Source organism: Daldinia caldariorum, assembly GCF_022478825.1.
Source record: "Daldinia caldariorum strain CBS 122874 unplaced genomic scaffold F4812scaffold_3, whole genome shotgun sequence".
NCBI classification, from domain to species: domain Eukaryota; kingdom Fungi; phylum Ascomycota; class Sordariomycetes; order Xylariales; family Hypoxylaceae; genus Daldinia; species Daldinia caldariorum.
This window is the reverse complement of record NW_025953039.1, coordinates 2,182,478-2,200,193: the sequence shown is the minus strand read 5'-3', so window position 1 is coordinate 2,200,193 and position 17,716 is coordinate 2,182,478. Positions and strand designations below refer to the sequence as shown.

Here is a 17,716-nt window from a genome sequence, read left to right as displayed (position 1 = left end):
TTAACCCAAGTCCCCTTTCATCTGATCCGTTCACCCAAGAATCAACGTCGGAGAGAGCCTCAGTTTTTGGCTTTCCCTTGTTCCCCGTCTGTTTCCTTTCGCTTTTTATTTTTTGTCACTACGCTCGTTTCTGTATGCTACTATGCACTCGTTACCCGTAACTCGGATTCTTGCCGGAGACAAATTCTAACTAATTATTGCTTCATCGATCTAAAGCCGGCAAAAAAACAGGAGGGAACCCTTTTTGTTTTATCCTCGTTCGCACTCGCGAACATTGGTGGATTATCAATTCTCAATCTCGAACAACATATCTCACCTGGATATCCTCAGAGCGTCAAAGTGACGCTTAATAACTCCTTTTGAGTAGCCATCTCGTTGATAGGCGCCATCTCTTGGCCCTTCATCCAACTAACATGGCTCTCAACCTCCCATCTATGGGTGGGAGCGGAGGTGCTCATACCCAGCCCTCCTTGCCTTCCTTACCTGCCCATCTCCAGTCCGATACTCACTTGACAGCACACCTTGCCAGTCGTTTTCACGTCTCCATTCCCACGGCTCGCTTGTCCTCACATGCCCTCATCTCCCTTAACACTTATACCACGTCGACTAAGGGTCTTGATGGAGGTAAAGAAGGAAGCGCCATGGCTGGCGCCGAGGATATGGCCGACAGGGCCTTCCTTAGATTAGGACATCGTACCGAAAACCAAGCGATATTATTCCTGTATGTCAACCCGACGAAAGCACTAAAGCATTCGATGAGGGTTAGCTAACAATAAACGTGTAGAGGCGAATCTGGCTCCGGAAAAACCACCATTCGATCCCATCTTTTAACCTCGCTCTTAAACAAGTCCTCCACGCCCCTATCCGGCAAGATCTCACTGGCTGCTTATGTCTTTGATACCCTCACAACCACTAAGACGGCAACGACACCGACAGCTTCTAAGGCTGGTCTTTTCTACGAGCTCCAATATGATACCGCCTCAACCACCAACCCCCTTTTAATTGGTGGCAAGCTATTAGACCATCGTCTAGAGAGAAGTCGAATTACCGATGTGCCCACGGGAGAGCGTAATTTCCACGTGCTGTATTATCTTCTTGCCGGAACGAGCGAAGCCGAAAAGACTCATCTTGGTATTGACACTCCTAGGGATGCAGCCGGGCATAGACGCTGGAAATATCTTGGTCACCCCACGCAGCTCAAAGTAGGAATTAATGATGCCGAAGGGTTCCAGCTCTTCAAGACGGCTCTACGAAAACTAGAATTTCCCAGGGGTGAAATTGCCGAGATCTGCCAAATCTTAGCATGTATCTTGCATATCGGGCAGCTAGAGTTCGAGACGACTGCAAATACCACCGCTACTGGAGACGACAGTGGTGGTTTCTCTCATGAAGGTGGCCAGACTATAACCGCTGCACGAAACAAGGATGTGTTGGGTATTATTGCGGCCTTCCTGGGGGTTAGCTCGCAAGATCTCCAAAACACTATGGGATACAAGACCAAGATGATCCATCGCGAACGCGTAACGGTTATGTTAGATCCTAAGGGTGCTCGTGCCAATGCCGATGAATTGGCTAGGACTTTATATTCTCTTTTGGTTGCTTTTGTTATTGAGACTATCAACCAGAAGATATGCGCTCCTGAAGAGTCGATCGCCAACACAATCAATATCATTGATTTCCCCGGCTTTTCTCAGCAGTCTTCGACTGGGTCGGCCCTTGATCAGCTCCTCAACAACGCCGCAGTCGAGTCACTTTACAACCTAACCCTTCAAAACTTTTTCGACCGTAAGGCAGATATGCTGGACACTGAAGAGGTTGTGGTCCCAGCCACGAGCTATTTCGACAACTCAGATGCTGTGAAGGGCCTTCTTAAGCCTGGGAATGGTTTGCTCAGCATCCTAGACGATCAAACTCGGCGACACCGCACGGATATGCAACTTCTGGAAAGCTTGAGAAGGCGATTCGAGGGTAAGAACCCAGCGATCAGCGTGGGCTCCGCGACAGCTAGGCTTCCTGGAAGCAACTTCCTTTCAGAGAATACGGCAGCAACTTTCACAGTCAAACATTTTGCTGGCGAAGTTGACTACCCAATCAAAGGATTAGTTGAGGAGAATGGCGAAGTCATATCTAGCGACGTAATGAACTTGATCAAGTCAAGTAAAAGTGAGTTCGTTACCCGCCTTTTCGGCCAAGAGGCTCTCCACACGGTTATGCATCCCCAAGAGAAGACAACTGTTATGCAAGCGTCAGTCAGCTCCAAGCCAATGCGTGCCCCGAGTGTTATGTCGAGGAAGGCGACGCGAAATATGGGATCTCGGAGACCACGCCGGCAGGAATCTCCCGAAGATTTCATTGGCGAAGTTGGAGATCATAAAGGAGATTCCGGAAAGATCAGCATGCAACACTCTGAGCAAGGAGCATCTGGCCAATTCTTATCTTCTCTCGAAAATGTAAAACAAGCAATCACGGCTCCAAACACCAATGTCTATTTCGTATTTTGCCTCAAGCCCAACGATAGGCGAATTGCGAACCAATTTGACAGCAAATGTGTCCGCATGCAAGTGCAGACGTTTGGTATCGTCGAAATCAGCCAGCGTCTAAGATCGGCGGACTTCAGTTTGTTCTTGCCTTTCGGCGAGTTCCTAGGTCTTGCTGATGCCGAGACGATACTTGTTGGTAGCGAGCGCGAGAAAGTCGAAGCCGTCGTTCAAAATAAGCAGTGGCCCGGTAACGAAGTCCAGGTTGGTTCTACAGGTGTGTTCCTCAGTGAACGCTGCTGGTTAGAGATTGCGCAATTAGGCGACGGCTCCTCAGCCATGAATCGGTACACATCTGACCCTGGGGATGGATCAAGCCCTGAGGACTTGCCATTTGATGCCTCGAAAGAGGGGTTAGTGGCCAATCAGCCATATACTGATAAACCTCGCGGCGGATACTTCGGTAGTGGGGATTTAGATACCCGTTCTGAAGCTGGCGCGTCTGCCTTCGGTGCTGGTGATATGTTTAAGAATTTGGATACCAGAGAACAGATGGCTGAGCGTGGAAATGAGAAATCGCTCGTGGAGGTCGAAGAGTACAAGGACAGTCCCAGTCGGAAACGATGGGTCTTCCTTGTCATGTTCTTAACCTGGTTCGTGCCCGACTTCCTCATCCGCTGGATGGGTCGGATGCCTCGTAAGGATGTTCGGCAAGCCTGGCGTGAAAAGCTGGCTATCAACATGATGATCTGGTTCAGTTGTTTGGTTGCCGCTTTTTTTATTATACTCTTCCCTCAGCTTGTTTGTCCGAAACAGTACGTTTACAGCTCCGAAGAACTTTCTTCCTACAATGGCAAAGACGGGGCCGAGTCTTACGCAGCTATTCGTGGCCAAGTTTTTGATATCGGCAGTTATGCTCCAAGCCACTACCCCCCATATCTCCCTTCCAAATCCTTGACGCAGTATGCGGGACTTGATATCACAGCTTTGTTCCCCATCCAGGTTTCTGCTCTTTGCCGAGGCAAGGATGGTACAGTCAATCCTGCGGTGACACTAGACTATAAGTCGACAAACATCACCGGTTCAGCAAATGTCATCAATAGTCAAGATTTGAACGCTCATTATCATGATTTCCGATCCTTCACCTCTTTGCCTCAGCCTTTCTGGTTCTACGAAAAGATGCAAAAGATGAAGCCGTGGAAGAAGGGTACGATTGGGTACTCTCCAGAGTATGTTGCAACTCTCGGCAGTAAACAAAATTCAATTGCCATACTCAATGGCCGCGTGTACGACCTGACAAAGTATCTTGTGGGTGGTCGCCACGTCGTCGTTAGAGAAGGCGAAGACCTTCCAACTGATCCTACGATTGTGGATTTCATGGACGACCAAGTTGTCGATCTCTTCCAGCAAATGAAAGGTACCGATGTGACCAAGCAATGGAACTCCCTTGAGATCGATGCAGGCCTCCGCAGCCGCATGCAACTATGTCTCGACAATCTCTTCTACGTGGGCGATGTTGATACGCGAAACTCCGTCAGGTGCCAATTCGCCAACTACCTTGTTCTCGCCGTCTCTATCCTACTTTGCGCCATCATCGGCTTCAAGTTTCTCGCCGCTCTCCAGTTCGGAGGCAAAAATATGCCGGAGAATCTGGATAAATTCATCATGTGCCAGATTCCCGCATATACAGAAGACGAGGAGTCCCTACGTCGTGCCATTGACTCGGCGGCTCGTATGCGATACGATGACAAACGTAAATTACTTGTCGTTATTTGTGACGGTATGATTATTGGTCAGGGTAATGACAGGCCAACTCCTCGGATCGTTCTCGATATTCTCGGTGTTTCCGAAACAGTCGATCCCGAACCGCTTAGCTTCGAATCTCTTGGTGAAGGTCTCAAGCAGCATAACATGGGCAAAGTATACTCTGGTCTCTACGAGGTACAAGGCCACATTGTTCCCTTCTTAGTTGTCGTCAAAGTTGGCAAGCCGTCAGAGGTTTCTCGTCCCGGTAACCGTGGTAAGCGAGATTCGCAAATGGTCATCATGCGTTTCCTAAACCGCGTCCATTATAACCTCCCCATGAGCCCCCTGGAGCTTGAGATGTATCATCAAATCCGGAACATCATTGGTGTCAACCCTACATTCTACGAATTTATGCTTCAGATCGATGCCGATACAGTAGTCGCTCCCGATTCAGCAACGCGTATGGTTTCTTCATTCCTCGACGACACGCGATTAATCGCTGTCTGTGGCGAAACAGCTCTAACCAACGCAAAGTCATCATTCATCACTATGATCCAGGTCTACGAATACTACATTTCGCATAATTTGATTAAGGCTTTTGAAAGTCTGTTCGGAAGTGTAACCTGCTTGCCCGGCTGTTTCTCTATGTACCGCATCCGAGCAGCAGAAACAGGCAAGCCACTTTTTGTCAGTCGCGAGGTCGTCGAAGATTACGCAACAATTCGTGTCGATACCCTGCACATGAAGAACTTGCTTCACCTAGGTGAGGATCGTTATCTGACTACCCTACTTCTTAAGTATCACTCGAAATATAAGACCAAGTACATTTTCAGCGCTCATGCATGGACCATCGCACCGGACTCTTGGCAAGTCTTCCTGTCACAGCGTCGTCGTTGGATCAACTCGACAGTGCATAACTTGGTGGAACTCATTCCCATGGCACAGCTTTGCGGTTTCTGCTGCTTCAGTATGCGGTTCATCGTGTTTGTCGACCTGTTGTCAACAGTAGTCCAGCCTGTGGTTATAGCATACATCGTATACCTCGTCGTTCTAGTAACGACTTCGAAGAGTGTTATACCGATAACGGCCTTCATCATGCTTGGCGCGATATACGGTTTACAGGCAATTATCTTTATCGTGCGACGCAAGTGGGAAATGATCGGTTGGATGCTTATGTACATAGTAGCTGTACCGGTCTTCTCCTTCGGTCTGCCATTATATGCCTTCTGGCATATGGATGACTTCAACTGGGGTAACACCCGTGTCGTCGCCGGAGAAAAGGGCAAGAAGATTGTTGTCACGGACGAGGGCAAGTTTGACCCTGCTTCGATCCCACGGAAGAGGTGGGAAGAGTACCAGGCCGAGCTGTGGGACGCTCAAACCAGCCGAGGGGACGACGTACACTCCGAAGTCAGTGGGTACAGTTATGCCACCAAGCAGGGATTGAACGTTCCTGCAGCCGAGTATTACACGCCGTCTCGACCTGGTTCCACCACTGGCATGGTCCCTCCGTACGACTTGAAGAACCCTAACTATCTTAGTCGTATGTCGTTTGCCCCGACCGAAAACCGATTGAGTCAATTTGGCGGCTCGCAGTTGTTCCCGGGCACTCAGATGCAAGATGTAGAGATGTCCAACCTAGCCGGCATGCCAAGTGATGATGCGCTGCTTGCGGAAATACGTGACATCTTACGCACGGCAGATCTCATGACTGTAACTAAGAAGGGCGTTAAGCAAGAGTTAGAGAGACGGTTTGGTGTTCCTCTTGATTCCAAGCGATTATACATCAACAGTGGTATGTATCCCAATTATCCCGCCCACTGGTACAACGTGAATGCTAACGTACTACAGCAACCGAGGCCTTGTTGACTGGTCAATTATAGAGACTGGTCAATCTATGATCCGAAATTATGGATTCTATCTACCTCTGTCATATTTTGCACATATTTGAATGGCCATGTTTCCACTATTTATATAATACTATTGCATCGCATATTTGTTAAGGAGGAGTAACTTGTCACAGGCCAGACATGGGTTGGACAGGAAATTCATCGGAGGCTGGGGAGTTAACAAAAGTAGAATAAGTAAATCACTCTTGGCTAATAGCTAAGTGGAAGCGGTGCCCGATATTGATACGTACCTAACGCGATAATAATGGGAATAATATTGTTTAACTACCAGTTTCATGTCATTTTTATAAATATCTAATGTAGCAAAAGAGATTGGAGTCTTGGGACTTCAAATTGTAATGACTTAATAAGGATGTGCCTCGTCGCGGACCTCCACTATCTTTGCTGAGTTCCAATGGTAGGGACATCAAGAAACAACTTGAGCGTGACCACTCACTACTCCATACCTAATCAGCCCAAGTACAGCCCCTAGGAGTATGGCAGCTGGTGGCGCAACGCCAAAATAACGTCCTCCAACATAGGCGGTTGCAGTGACAACCACCCACCAAGGATCATCACCAAGACTTTTTCCAGACTGGAAACCTTCATCAATGTAGCCCACCTGCCAGATCCTATAAACTGCCGTGTATATCAATCCAACGGCACCAGCGTTAATACCTCTTACCCCTGATTTCACCCAGCGCTTGCTACGCAACACTCTCCAGATTCCCATTGTACCGTGTACCAAAGCAATGCCAGGGAGAAAAATACCACAAAAAGCGATAACTGCTCCGGCGATAGAAGGGTACCCCTGGTTAATAGCCGTTAAGCCACCAAGGAATACGGCGAAGTTGAAATTCGGACCCGGAAAGGCCTGCGCAATAGCAAGGCCTATGAGAAAATCACGAGGACTAACCCAACCCTCCGCGACAACGTATTCCCTCAAAAGCGGGATTACAACCGGTCCGCCGCCGAATATAATGGTACCGGCGAGATAAAGGTTTGCGAATAGTCTATATAGAACAGGCAAATCCGACAAAGCCCCTCGGAGTACCATGACGCCGATGAACGTAACGAAGAAGGCTGATATTATAGCACTTCCGGATTTCCATGAAAATTCAAGAAAATATCCCGGTGGAATAATACGTGGCTCGTCATCTTGTATTCTATTTCCGTCTTGATTGTCAAGGGATACGCCGGGGCTTTCTGCTTCTCTCAAGTTGCTTTCGCCATGATTCGCATTCCCCCTTATATTCAACAGGATATCCTTTATAACCAGCCAAAATCGGTGCGGCCAACGGTAGTCATATATGACAGCAGTGCATGCGGAAGCAAGCATAAGAACTGGGAAGTACCACAGCGCGTTGTATAGCATTCCTGCTACAGCGGTTAGGAAGACAATTATCCTAGTAAGCTTATCCGTGATCGCTTTGTTAGAGAGCTCAACAGCAGCCAAAGCTATAATGCCCACTGTGGCGGCGTTCAAGCCCGAGAGTAAAGCGTATACCGCACGAGGGAGAGCTTCTCCGATATTAGATACGCCAATAGAAAGGCCAAACATGCCTAACGCTCCGGGTAGACTGTTACTGTTGATTAATACATGCCTCGTAGGCGTTGATGCCTTAGGTAGGAGGTAGATATAGGTAAATGCCGTGAGTTTTAAGCTTACCTCCAGATGAAAAAAGCAAGAACGCCTCCAAGTAATCCATCCTGAAGTAAATTTACGCAGTAGAGCATCTTCGTACTCGCGGGACCGGAGAGAGCTTGACAGATGCTGAAAAGTTCCTGATACTAGGATATGATGCTGTTAACCTAGGTACCTAATCCTCGCAGCTTATGTGGCGGGGATAGGAGGTATGTATTATTCAACACAAGCAAGACTTACCACCTGTTCGTCGATCCAAGTAAGCTTTGACACGAACTTATCGTGAAACTATATAGGCAGGTAATAACGATTAGACTGGCTCTGCCGTTTTCAAGTTAGGAGAGTTCCAAGAGCATACAATCCTAAAATGGACGGGAGGTCCGCCAAATGAGGTGAATCCGAGATGCCAATTCACTTTCAACGTCTTCCATGCTCGACGTGCAACTGTCCATCCCGCCTCTTCCCAAGAATTAGATATCATTTTGGTTATGACACAATCGTGTTGTCTCGTTACCGCTACTGGAGTATGAATCGAATTAGGGAAGAGTGGTACATGGAGAAAATACCTAAGGTAAGAAACAAAAAATAATGAAGTGTCATACGGCAAAATACCGGATTGGATGATACAAGGGGCTTGGTATTTTTGCTCTTTAGGGAAAGGTGTAGTTAGCTTCAGTTGATCACTTACAAGAGGCTTAATCGCGAGTAGCCAAGCCGAGTTAGCTTGCATCACGATATTAGGTAGATTTTATGTTTCGTGCTGGCGCCTCGAGCGATCTTTTCCCTACGAGATGGAATTCTTCCGCCCTTCATCTCGGGAACCCGCCTAGAAATGTAGGCTCCCGTGCGCTTTTGACCTATATAGAAGCCATACAACTCAAAGCCGCATGGAATGATGAGGACGACGACATATCATCGATTAGGTACTCCGGCAGCCGACTGCTTGGACATGCTCATTTGCTCTTTTCGCGAAGACTTCCACGCTGCAAAAGCAGGCAAGAGACGTATCAGTTACGCTAACAAACGGCTCGCAGGACATGAAAGCACCACGATTAGGGTAATGGACGATGAAATGGATTTTACGAATGACTTAGGCAGCCTTGTATTCTAAAATAGGTGTAAACAGCTTGCTGGGAGGTAGTCACGTCGTTTGTGTACGTCGACCAGTTGAGTATTCTCATAGCTGTAGCTGATGGAATTATGACATGAAAACTACCTAAAACGGGCTTTGAATGTCTAGAAGGGTCTATGATTCCGGATAGACGCAGAAGTTCCTGGGCATATGCACTTTCATTATTAACCCAGTGAGGGGTCCCGTGAAATCTGCAGGTACCTAGGGGATATCTTATAAAGCAAGCTCCAGACTTGCAGGTTTCTTCTCCTATGGAACATATTATTACTAGGTGGAGAAAGATCACCTTCGACACTCTCATCTTCATAGTTGCTGTTTTGGAAGTAATTGTATCATTTGTATGATGAAACTCTCTACTGCCGTGTATAACGCCGCTGTTGTGCTTCGACATGCTACATTTGTCATCGGTGCGAAACTCTTGGCTGGCGGGACTATTGTTGCATTCGACGATGAGACCCAGCAACTCCGGGTGATCCGTGAAGGGTCACTCCTCATCGAAGGGGACAGTATCTCATCTGTTTCTGATAGCATAGTGCCTGACACTATTCCAATAGGTGTCGAAGTAATAAACTGTACCGGAAACATTATCACCCCCGGCTTCGTTGATACGCACCGTCACGGGTGGCAGACTGTTTTCAAGACACTTGGCTCCAATACAACATTAGCCGAGTATTTGAAACGATACAGCGCAAGCGTAGCTCAGCCTCTGTTCACTCCCGACGATGTGTACATCAGCCAGCTAGCAGGTATCTATGAGGCCCTTAACGCTGGAGTGACTACAATACTTGATCATGCTCACCACACCTGGACCCGCGAGCATGCCATCGCAGGGTTGAATGCCTCCATGGACAGTGGTGGTCGGGTCTTCTTCGCCTATACGTTCCAAAATTCCCCAGATTTCAGCATTCAAGACCAGATTATGCATTGGCATGAATTGGCTTCAACAGTCCCGAGCGGCCTCACTACACTCGGGATAGCGTACGATGGTTGGATAGGAGATCCGCAAGATCCAGACACTGCCGCGGTAGTCAAGCTTGCCTTGTATGATGCCACCTCCTAGTTAATCCCCGGGATAACTTTGGCTAACTGATATATAATAGAGAGAGTAAAGTTGAAGCCCTTACAACCCACGATGTGGAAGGGCCTTGGTCATGTGCGTACCATAGATACCTTTCTTTCTTTCTTTTTTTTTTTCGTGATGAAGCATACGTGCTGACTCGTTCATCAGCGTCTAATAACCCTGAACTTCTCCACTGGCTGGGAATACTTAATTCGAGCATACCTATCGTGATATCTCACGCTTCGCAAATTAGTGCCCGCGGCGCCGAGCTTCTGCGGCAGACAAACCAGCATATATCGATTACCCCGGAAAGCGAAATGCACTATGGTCATCTTCATCCGACGAGCCATTTAATCTTGGACCAAGCCTCTCTGGGAGTAGATACGCATTTCACCTTCTCAACGGACATCTTGACGCAAGCACGCCTTTGGCTACAAAGCACCCGATCCCGTTTATATAAGGCCGCGATTGACAACTGGCAGATACCTGCTAACAGTCCCATGTCCGTGAACCAGGCCTTCCTGCTAGCCACCAGGAACGGCGGTCTAGCGCTCGAACGACCCGATTTAGGTGTGATTACACCCGACACCAAGGCCGATATTCTCATATGGGACGCGCGTTCCCCCGGGATGCTGGGATGGGTCGATCCGATTTCCGCCGTGATCCTGCACGCGAACGTAGGGGACATCAAAGACGTGATAGTGGGCGGCGAGTTCAAGAAGCGCGACGGGAAACTCGTCGTTGAGGACTACGCCGGGATACAAGACAGGTTCCTACAGAGCGCCAGGCGCATACAGGCCAAATTGAAGGACATTCCCTTACCAGTACCCGAAGGCCGCTTCATGGGCGGGTACCCGTACGCGCCGGTCTTGGAAGTTGACGTGCAGCGTGGTGAAGGAACTGGGTATGGCCCGATCTATGTTTGACAGCCGTCCAAACTACCAACCTGAGCTACATTAAGCTAGCCAGGTGTATTATACCTATGGCTTACAAGAAAAGCGTTTTCTTGCTCTGGGTAAGCCTTCAATTACGACACAGGGAATAGACGATATAGACCGTATATAGGAGAAAACTCGCGCAAATAAATAATATCAATTAATCCGTACACCGCTCGTCGAAGCATCATGCCAGATTAGGTTAAACGTCATCGGCTATTTGGTTGACATGATCAAGAAATTGAAGAGGCTCTAAAGGGCTCTCGTTCCGTTCAGTTGGCGGCATGAACCGGGGTGAAGCGGCACAATCATTCCACCGGTTTCCCTCGCCCAAGGATACATCTCACAGAAACGCTTAGTGTATTACAAGGTATAAGTGAGTTTTTTAATCCGAGGATAATGTCGGGTTAAAACAGTATTTCGAACAAGTTCGGGCAAACACTTTTATCCGATATGTTAGATATATAATATAAGAGCTACTTCGTTTATTAAGAGGTCTAATGTAACCACTTTACATCACACGCGACGTGTGAAGGGCAGAAGCAATAATACGAATTAACTACCTAGCCTACCTAACCTAATGCCACAGAAAAAGACTATCCTGATCACCGGCTGCTCTGATGGCGGTCTGGGCTCGGCACTCGCTTCTGCCTTTCACGAGGCCGGATGGCGCGTTTTCGCGTCGGCTCGCAACCCGTCCAAACTAAAGAATGCCCAAGCCGCTGGTATTGAAACCATACAGCTCGATGTTCTGTCCGACGAGTCGGTCGCGGACGCCGTTGCCAAGATTAAGGAGCTCACTGGCGGCACGCTCGACGCCCTCTTCAACAACGCCGGCGCCGGATACTCTCTACCCCTAATGGACTTGGACATCAAGAAAACCCATGAGCTATTCGAGTTGAACGTATTCTCATTAATCAGGGTAACACGGGCTTTTCTCCCACTCCTAATCAAGTCGCACGGCATGGTGGTCAACAACACATCGGTTGCGTCGCAATTAACTGGCGGGGTCCCTTTCCAAGGTGCCTATAATGCGTCCAAGGCGGCTGCCACGAGTATGACCGACGTGCTGCGGCTGGAGCTGGCGCCTTTCGGAGTGAGAGTGATTAACCTGCTAACCGGCTCCGTGCAAACGAATTTCTTCGAAAACGCACCCACCCCGGTTCTACCCCCTAACTCGCTATATAACGTGGCCAAGAAAGCCATCGAGGAAGCCATGATAGGCGCCAGCATGAGCGGCGCCAGCGACCCCAACCAGTGGGCAAGGCAGGTCGTTAAGGACCTTACCCGATCGAGCCCGGCCCATTGGATATGGCGCGGTAAATTTGCGACGCAAGTGCGGATTACTTCGTGGTTCCCCGTCGGGTACTTCGATGGCCCCCTCAAGCAATTATCGAATTTAAATATCCTGGAGCAGAAGATTAAAGAACAAGGAGGGCCGGAGAAGATCAAGGTGACATGACACGACACTCACGGGGGTCTTTATAGTTGGGTTGACGAGTTTTAGGGGTATGAGGCATGAGGACGGATTGGGATATGAGGTCCATTAAGATAGGTGCCCGTATATAAAAGGCGCGCTGCTCCCTCGAAGCACTTTCGAGGGGTAAGCGCTAATAGGTAAATGATCAAAAAGCCAATAGGTATCTTTACCGTGGTCGGCATGGGCAATCCCCCCGCCCCATGTCAGCTTTGTAGATCATCGCCTCTCATAATTTACGTCATATTCGTCATGTACCCTGGCCTAGGGGCGGCTGAGTACCTAGCACACACGATGGAAGAGGCTTTGGCTCGATTAATTGCGATATTAGTTGTATAATACCATCCAATTCATCCGATGGTCTTACAGGCCCGCAAAATGTGAGCATAAAATAAGAACGACCGATCTTTACAACTTAGGTACAGGTCAATTTCATTCTGCTGTCATAAATTGAGCCTTTGGATTTACCTAATGCCTCCAAGATGTGGTGGCTCTTATCAAAAGACGTATTCCAAGCTTGGATGTTCGAGCTTAACCTCTTAGCATTGCAGGCCCTCGTCCCCTATAACAATAGAAATAACAGCAGCCCGATCCGACATATTAGAACACTCACAGCAGTTTATTTCAATGCCGTGTATATTCACATCCTCAAGAAACAAGCTGTACAACATGCTTCAGACCCCGAAACGAACGGGCCCGTATGGCGTACCATATACGCTTGCCTCTTCAGTATGTTTGTATGTGCCTTTAGGACTACATATAACCACTTCACTCAGACGACTGCTTCTTTGAAGCCATCGCATGTCGACTTGTTGAACTGCCATATTAAAACTGAAACCCGCCAATTGGTTCCCGTTTACAGGGTATCATATCCGGCTTTTCGATTTCTCGATACTTTAGGCCGTTCTTTTCAAGAAATACTACATCCACCTGCTCCATCAAGACCTCCACCTTTGGTTCAAGACGGAAGAATCAATATATCTGGCTCCTTTGGACGGTCCATACTGGGCCCTATATTACGCTTTCCTTCAGCTTTTCCAGCTGTATCTAAATTTATCCGGGCCAACAACGTGGGCATTGTGAACGTCCTGCTCTTCGTACATCAGAATTTCTTCAATAAAAACACAAACGAATATCTATTTCTAGTTCTGATACATCTTACTTTTCGTTTTCAGGATGTAGGTCCCGAATTCCTCTGGTCTCTTATTTATCACGATGCATTAGAAGTGGACGGTACGTACTACGAAGTGCGATCTACAACTCTGTTCTCTCCTAGACTTGAAGTTCGAATAAAGCCTATAAAGGGGTCGTCAATAGAGAAATATAAGCGAGATCGTCAAGAATTAGGTTATACATTCTACAATCAGGATGAGATTGAAGCTAAGGGTACGGTTTCAACATTCTCGTTCTCACGCTCTGCCTAGTATCCTAAATACAAGTATTGACTTTGTGAACAGCGCGCCATCTGGCCAGAATCGTACCCAATTACGACCACCTAACCTACAATTGTCAGGCATTTGTGCAGAACTTATTCCGTCGTATCGTGGCCCATGAGCTACCACCCAGGGGCAAGAAACGCCCTCGGCAGAGGACATTGCATGGCTATCACAACCAACGGGGTAATATCCTACTCCTCCTGGCTATATACGCGAGACACTTCCTACCTTCTTTAAAGTATATTCTCTGGCTTCCGTGGCTCAACTACTGGTACGAATTCATCATCTTCGCGACCTGCTCCTGGCACGGGAAGCCTGCCAGCAACAGAGTCGCGCTCTTTCAACTCTTGGCTTCTTTCGCATTCATGTACGTATTTGACTGGCATACGATCCCAGATCATGCGAGCAAGATCTTTCCACACTACGACCCAAAGATCGTGGCTGGCAAGACAGACGCGAATCTGCTATTCTCGTGGTTTGGATGGATGTCGAGTCTGGACCTTTACCTCGGAATCTTAGCAATGCCCATTGCCTGCGTCAACGTTCTCGTCAAACTTTACTTTTACGACCAGCATTGCGATAATGGACTTCCGAGGATCATGAGTACTCCTTGGCATGACGGATTTGGCTTTGAAGGGATGGAAATCGAGGTTGAGCATTTTGCGTCAGACAAGCCCGTCAAAGGCTACTATATTACACCACCGGGCCTTATACCAAAGCTCGACCATGCGCAAATAGAAGCCGCTGCCAAAGGTACGGGCTTTGACAAAAGCGCAGCTGCGAGGATTCATAAGGGATTCCACAAATTGGCGGAGATATATATTGGAGTTTGAACACATCGACAACGTAATGAAGCACAATGCCCTGAGTTTGCGAAGGGTTATTGTCACCAACTTGTTCTAAGTACCTAGAATACGCAAGCCTATCCTTGGCTCACGCCTAACTACGAGGAGATCATGATCGGCCTGACAACAAATTGGGATAAGGTAGTGCTAGGCTCTGACCGACCGTTAATAGTTCCTGATATCATCGAGAATAAAGAACGAATCGTAAACGCCCTGATAAAGCATTTTGCCACCAAAACCCCCAAGTTCCTCTGCGTGGTACACGGCGACCTACACACCGGCAATACTTGCACCGGCCCAAATATTTGGTTGTTCCCTAAACACGTATATAAGAACGTCAAGAGGCAAAACAAGTTGATGTGACGAACCTATACTTAGGTGCAAAGTATAGTCGCTGCTTCTAGGGGTCTTGATTTTAGATGACAGTATTGGTAGTGATCGAGTGGCAACATAGTTCTATGGGTTGGTCAGAGAGGCGTGGAATCCTCTCACTAGTCGTGATGAATAGTCTTAGATTGATAGCTAGGGGACAGTAATGAACAACTAGATACATGACCGGGTGGTTCTTATATCCTTCCTCCTGCTCCGGCCGTTGATAATCCTTTCCCGGAGCTCCGGATGGCTTCAACTCGAGCTTATTCTTTCATGAGAGGTGAGTTTTGTACTATCATGTTATCCTACCAAGATAAATTATACCTGATGGGGATATGGTAAACATACGGATGATATTGCTAATCAGTCGCAAAGGTATAACAGGTACCGTATAATATTTGATATCTCATCGACAAGCGTCGGGGGTTCCACTTTAATACCCCTTTTCACGATCTGGATTCATTAAGTCACCAAGACAAGCTGACAAGTCACACGTAAGAAGGACATATTTTTGTTAGTATAGAGTCACTGCTCTCATTGCGTATATAGGAGGTACCTAACCTTAGGTACCTGGTATGTAACGTTCTTCCTTTGGAAAGAACAGAGAAGAATGGTAATTACAAGGTTGTGCCCTTAAGCTGGACACTCCATGATCTAATTACATACTATGAATGTATGCATGCATAATATCGAGTAGGTATGAAAGATGTATCATGACGCTCGACACAGCCGTCCGTCCGGCTGAGCAGTCCATCTATCACTACCAACCGCCGTCGGCCCGTAGAACAAGCTGTCGGGATCATATTTGTCCTTGATGGATAGCAGTTTTGCGTAGTTAGTGCGATAGAAATTGTTTTTCCAGTCAGGATCCCGAAAATCCGCTTCGTTGAGGTACGTCCCTCCGCCAGGCGTCAGGGCCTCGAGTCGCGGCATTATGGTGTTGGTCATTTTGGTCTGCAGCGCAACGTTGGCCTGAAAATCGTAGGTGTCGTAGGCCCTATGAAGAAGAAGAGAAAAAAGAAGAAGGGGTGTTAGTTTAGGCTTTAATAACTGAAGGATACCCGGAAAGAATGACACCAGCGTTATCTAGGCATGTTCGAGGGAGAGACTTACAGGCCGATGACTAGGTTCAAGATAGCAGTGCGCCAGACGGGGTTTACAGAATTCTGAATACCGGTGCTTGGAAAGCCCGACACATCAAAGGAGTTTCCGGATATGACTCTGCCTTGCGAGGCAAATGAAGTTTAACGCGTCCAGAAGCTCTGCTGCCGAAGAATTTGTCTCGAGCAATGACTTTGGAATCAACTGCCCACCAATGTTGTATTCGGTAATGTTACAAAAAGGGAACATTCCGGTATATGCTTCCAGGAAAGTGTTGTACTGGCGAATCTCGTAGTCTACCTCATATCAGGTATAAGTAAGTACAAGCACAAATAGTATCGGCCAGATAGATGTGAGACTGCTTACCATAGGGAATGCCATTGCTATCCAAGAAGGAAATCGTAGGCTCGAAAAGAGTCTGAAGTTGGTCCTTATCGAGGTTAGGACCGACAACAGGTACCAGCGAAAACACCCCGGTTGCCAACAACCAGGTACTCCAAGCGCCCGCCTCTGCTAGGCTAGGATGCGTCAGGAGAAAAGCGTGCACGGCGCTGTTGAAGAGGTCCGCAGTGACGTTCGCGCCTGTAGTGAAACTCAAGCTCGCAGCAGAGACTTTTGTAAGACGATGCGCCCTTACCGTCATCGAAAGAATCGCTGCATAGGTGCCTCCGCCGCCGCCCGACAGTGCCCAGTACAAGTCGCTATTTTGCGTCGGACTAGCAATAAGGTGACGGCCCGCGGCCGTGACAACTTCTCACTCGAGAACCTGATCTGTTCCAAGCCTGAAGACAGAGTTCAAAGGGCCGTGGTCGGCTCCCTGCGAATAGCCACCGGCAAGACCCACCGTGTCGCAAGCGCCCCCGACGACAGCAACCCCGGCTTCGTCGGCGGCTCGGTAAGCCTCGAGAGCCCCGGTACCGGCGCCGAGCTTCAGGGCCTTCCCGGCGTACGCGGGAGACGTATAGTTGTCGATGAGTTGCGTATCGTTGAGGAAATGGGTCCACAGGGCGAGCGCGCCGGCGCCCGTCGACTTGCCGAAGTAATCGTGGCCCGTGTTACGGACGACGAGGCGGATGTTCCTCGCGGCCGCGAAGGCGAGCGTCGCCTGGTAATCCGATACGCCGATGGCCCTGACGGCGTATCGGACGTAGGCGCCGACGACGCATTGGTCGTCGGGCGCGGTGAAGGGGTCGCAGCTGGCGTTGGCGAAAAAGGGGGCCATGGGAGACGAGGACGTGGCGAGGTGGGTGTTGGGGTACCACCATACGTCGCGCAAGGCCCGGCACGCTTGGGCGTCATAATCGGCTAGGTCCGATTGGTGGCAAGGCGCGGCGATGGGGACCGTGGCGACTAGGCGGCCGCCCACAGTGTCGTTGAACGAGGACCATTCCGCTAGTGTTGGCCAGCAGGCGTCGCCGGGAAAGCATCGGCAATTGTTGCAGCTGCTTCTGTTGTTGTTGTTGTTTCCCCCTTTAGACCGCGGGTCGAGGGACATACTACTACTAAAACTAGTAGCCGCTAGGGCCGCGAGGGCTATGGATGAGGGTGGTCGAACAGTCATGGTGCTATGTAGCTACCCCCACCCAAGGTAGGTAGGTTGG

At 48.7% G+C, this 17,716-nt stretch overlaps 6 protein-coding genes across 6 annotated transcripts; 4 read left to right on the top strand and 2 right to left on the bottom strand.

Annotated features, from left to right (window-relative positions):
- Position 1: 1 nt before the first annotated feature.
- Positions 2 to 6,323, top strand: F4812DRAFT_281224 (glycosyltransferase family 2 protein). The gene is made up of 3 exons (XM_047931018.1): positions 2 to 721; positions 785 to 6,018; positions 6,075 to 6,323. The coding sequence occupies exons 1-3, from the start codon at positions 414 to 416 to the stop codon at positions 6,104 to 6,106; spliced, it is 5,574 nt and encodes a 1,857-aa protein (XP_047793169.1). The 5' UTR covers positions 2 to 413; the 3' UTR covers positions 6,107 to 6,323.
- F4812DRAFT_281227 (chromate transporter-domain-containing protein) lies at positions 6,316 to 8,311 on the bottom strand. Its single transcript, XM_047931019.1, has 4 exons — positions 8,116 to 8,311; positions 7,998 to 8,045; positions 7,782 to 7,903; positions 6,316 to 7,692 (listed from the first exon to the last, which is right to left on the bottom strand). The coding sequence occupies exons 1-4, from the start codon at positions 8,236 to 8,238 to the stop codon at positions 6,540 to 6,542; spliced, it is 1,446 nt and encodes a 481-aa protein (XP_047793168.1). The 5' UTR covers positions 8,239 to 8,311; the 3' UTR covers positions 6,316 to 6,539.
- Positions 8,312 to 9,003: 692 nt separating this feature from the next.
- On the top strand, positions 9,004 to 11,158 carry F4812DRAFT_281273 (Metallo-dependent hydrolase). The gene is made up of 3 exons (XM_047931021.1): positions 9,004 to 9,930; positions 9,990 to 10,042; positions 10,118 to 11,158. The coding sequence occupies exons 1-3, from the start codon at positions 9,230 to 9,232 to the stop codon at positions 10,873 to 10,875; spliced, it is 1,512 nt and encodes a 503-aa protein (XP_047793167.1). The 5' UTR covers positions 9,004 to 9,229; the 3' UTR covers positions 10,876 to 11,158.
- A 127-nt stretch (positions 11,159 to 11,285) lies between these two features.
- Positions 11,286 to 12,367, top strand: F4812DRAFT_281184 (putative estradiol 17 beta-dehydrogenase). Its single transcript, XM_047931016.1, has one exon. The coding sequence runs from the start codon at positions 11,465 to 11,467 to the stop codon at positions 12,344 to 12,346; it is 882 nt and encodes a 293-aa protein (XP_047793166.1). The 5' UTR covers positions 11,286 to 11,464; the 3' UTR covers positions 12,347 to 12,367.
- A 328-nt stretch (positions 12,368 to 12,695) lies between these two features.
- F4812DRAFT_281191 (uncharacterized protein) lies at positions 12,696 to 14,844 on the top strand. The gene is made up of 2 exons (XM_047931017.1): positions 12,696 to 13,747; positions 13,819 to 14,844. The coding sequence occupies exons 1-2, from the start codon at positions 12,844 to 12,846 to the stop codon at positions 14,628 to 14,630; spliced, it is 1,716 nt and encodes a 571-aa protein (XP_047793165.1). The 5' UTR covers positions 12,696 to 12,843; the 3' UTR covers positions 14,631 to 14,844.
- Positions 14,845 to 15,725: 881 nt separating this feature from the next.
- Positions 15,726 to 17,610, bottom strand: F4812DRAFT_450063 (uncharacterized protein; the record flags this gene model as incomplete). The annotated part of the gene is made up of 5 exons (XM_047936050.1): positions 15,726 to 16,011; positions 16,128 to 16,239; positions 16,328 to 16,411; positions 16,482 to 16,831; positions 16,874 to 17,610. 5 exons carry the CDS (start codon positions 17,608 to 17,610, stop codon positions 15,726 to 15,728), a joined length of 1,569 nt encoding a protein of 522 aa, XP_047793164.1.
- Between the last annotated feature and the right edge of the window lie 106 nt (positions 17,611 to 17,716).

What these genes read in the sequence shown, in the direction of transcription:
- F4812DRAFT_281224 (XM_047931018.1), top strand. Translation starts at nt 414, where the DNA reads ATGGCTCTCAACCTCCCATCTATGGGTGGGAGCGGAGGTGCTCATACC. An exon ending in AACCAAGCGATATTATTCCT is followed by an intron (nt 722 to 784) that starts GTATGTCAACCC and finishes ATAAACGTGTAG; the next exon opens with AGGCGAATCTGGCTCCGGAA. An exon ending in GCGATTATACATCAACAGTG is followed by an intron (nt 6,019 to 6,074) that starts GTATGTATCCCA and finishes AACGTACTACAG; the next exon opens with CAACCGAGGCCTTGTTGACT.
- F4812DRAFT_281227 (XM_047931019.1), bottom strand. Translation starts at nt 8,238, where the DNA reads ATGATATCTAATTCTTGGGAAGAGGCGGGATGGACAGTTGCACGTCGA. An exon ending in CTTGGATCGACGAACAGGTG is followed by an intron (nt 7,904 to 7,997) that starts GTAAGTCTTGCT and finishes ATCATATCCTAG; the next exon opens with TATCAGGAACTTTTCAGCAT. An exon ending in CTTGCTTTTTTCATCTGGAG is followed by an intron (nt 7,693 to 7,781) that starts GTAAGCTTAAAA and finishes CAACAGTAACAG; the next exon opens with TCTACCCGGAGCGTTAGGCA.
- F4812DRAFT_281273 (XM_047931021.1), top strand. Translation starts at nt 9,230, where the DNA reads ATGATGAAACTCTCTACTGCCGTGTATAACGCCGCTGTTGTGCTTCGA. An exon ending in GCGGTAGTCAAGCTTGCCTT is followed by an intron (nt 9,931 to 9,989) that starts GTATGATGCCAC and finishes GATATATAATAG; the next exon opens with AGAGAGTAAAGTTGAAGCCC. An exon ending in TGTGGAAGGGCCTTGGTCAT is followed by an intron (nt 10,043 to 10,117) that starts GTGCGTACCATA and finishes CTCGTTCATCAG; the next exon opens with CGTCTAATAACCCTGAACTT.
- F4812DRAFT_281184 (XM_047931016.1), top strand. Translation starts at nt 11,465, where the DNA reads ATGCCACAGAAAAAGACTATCCTGATCACCGGCTGCTCTGATGGCGGT.
- F4812DRAFT_281191 (XM_047931017.1), top strand. Translation starts at nt 12,844, where the DNA reads ATGTGGTGGCTCTTATCAAAAGACGTATTCCAAGCTTGGATGTTCGAG. An exon ending in GGATGAGATTGAAGCTAAGG is followed by an intron (nt 13,748 to 13,818) that starts GTACGGTTTCAA and finishes CTTTGTGAACAG; the next exon opens with CGCGCCATCTGGCCAGAATC.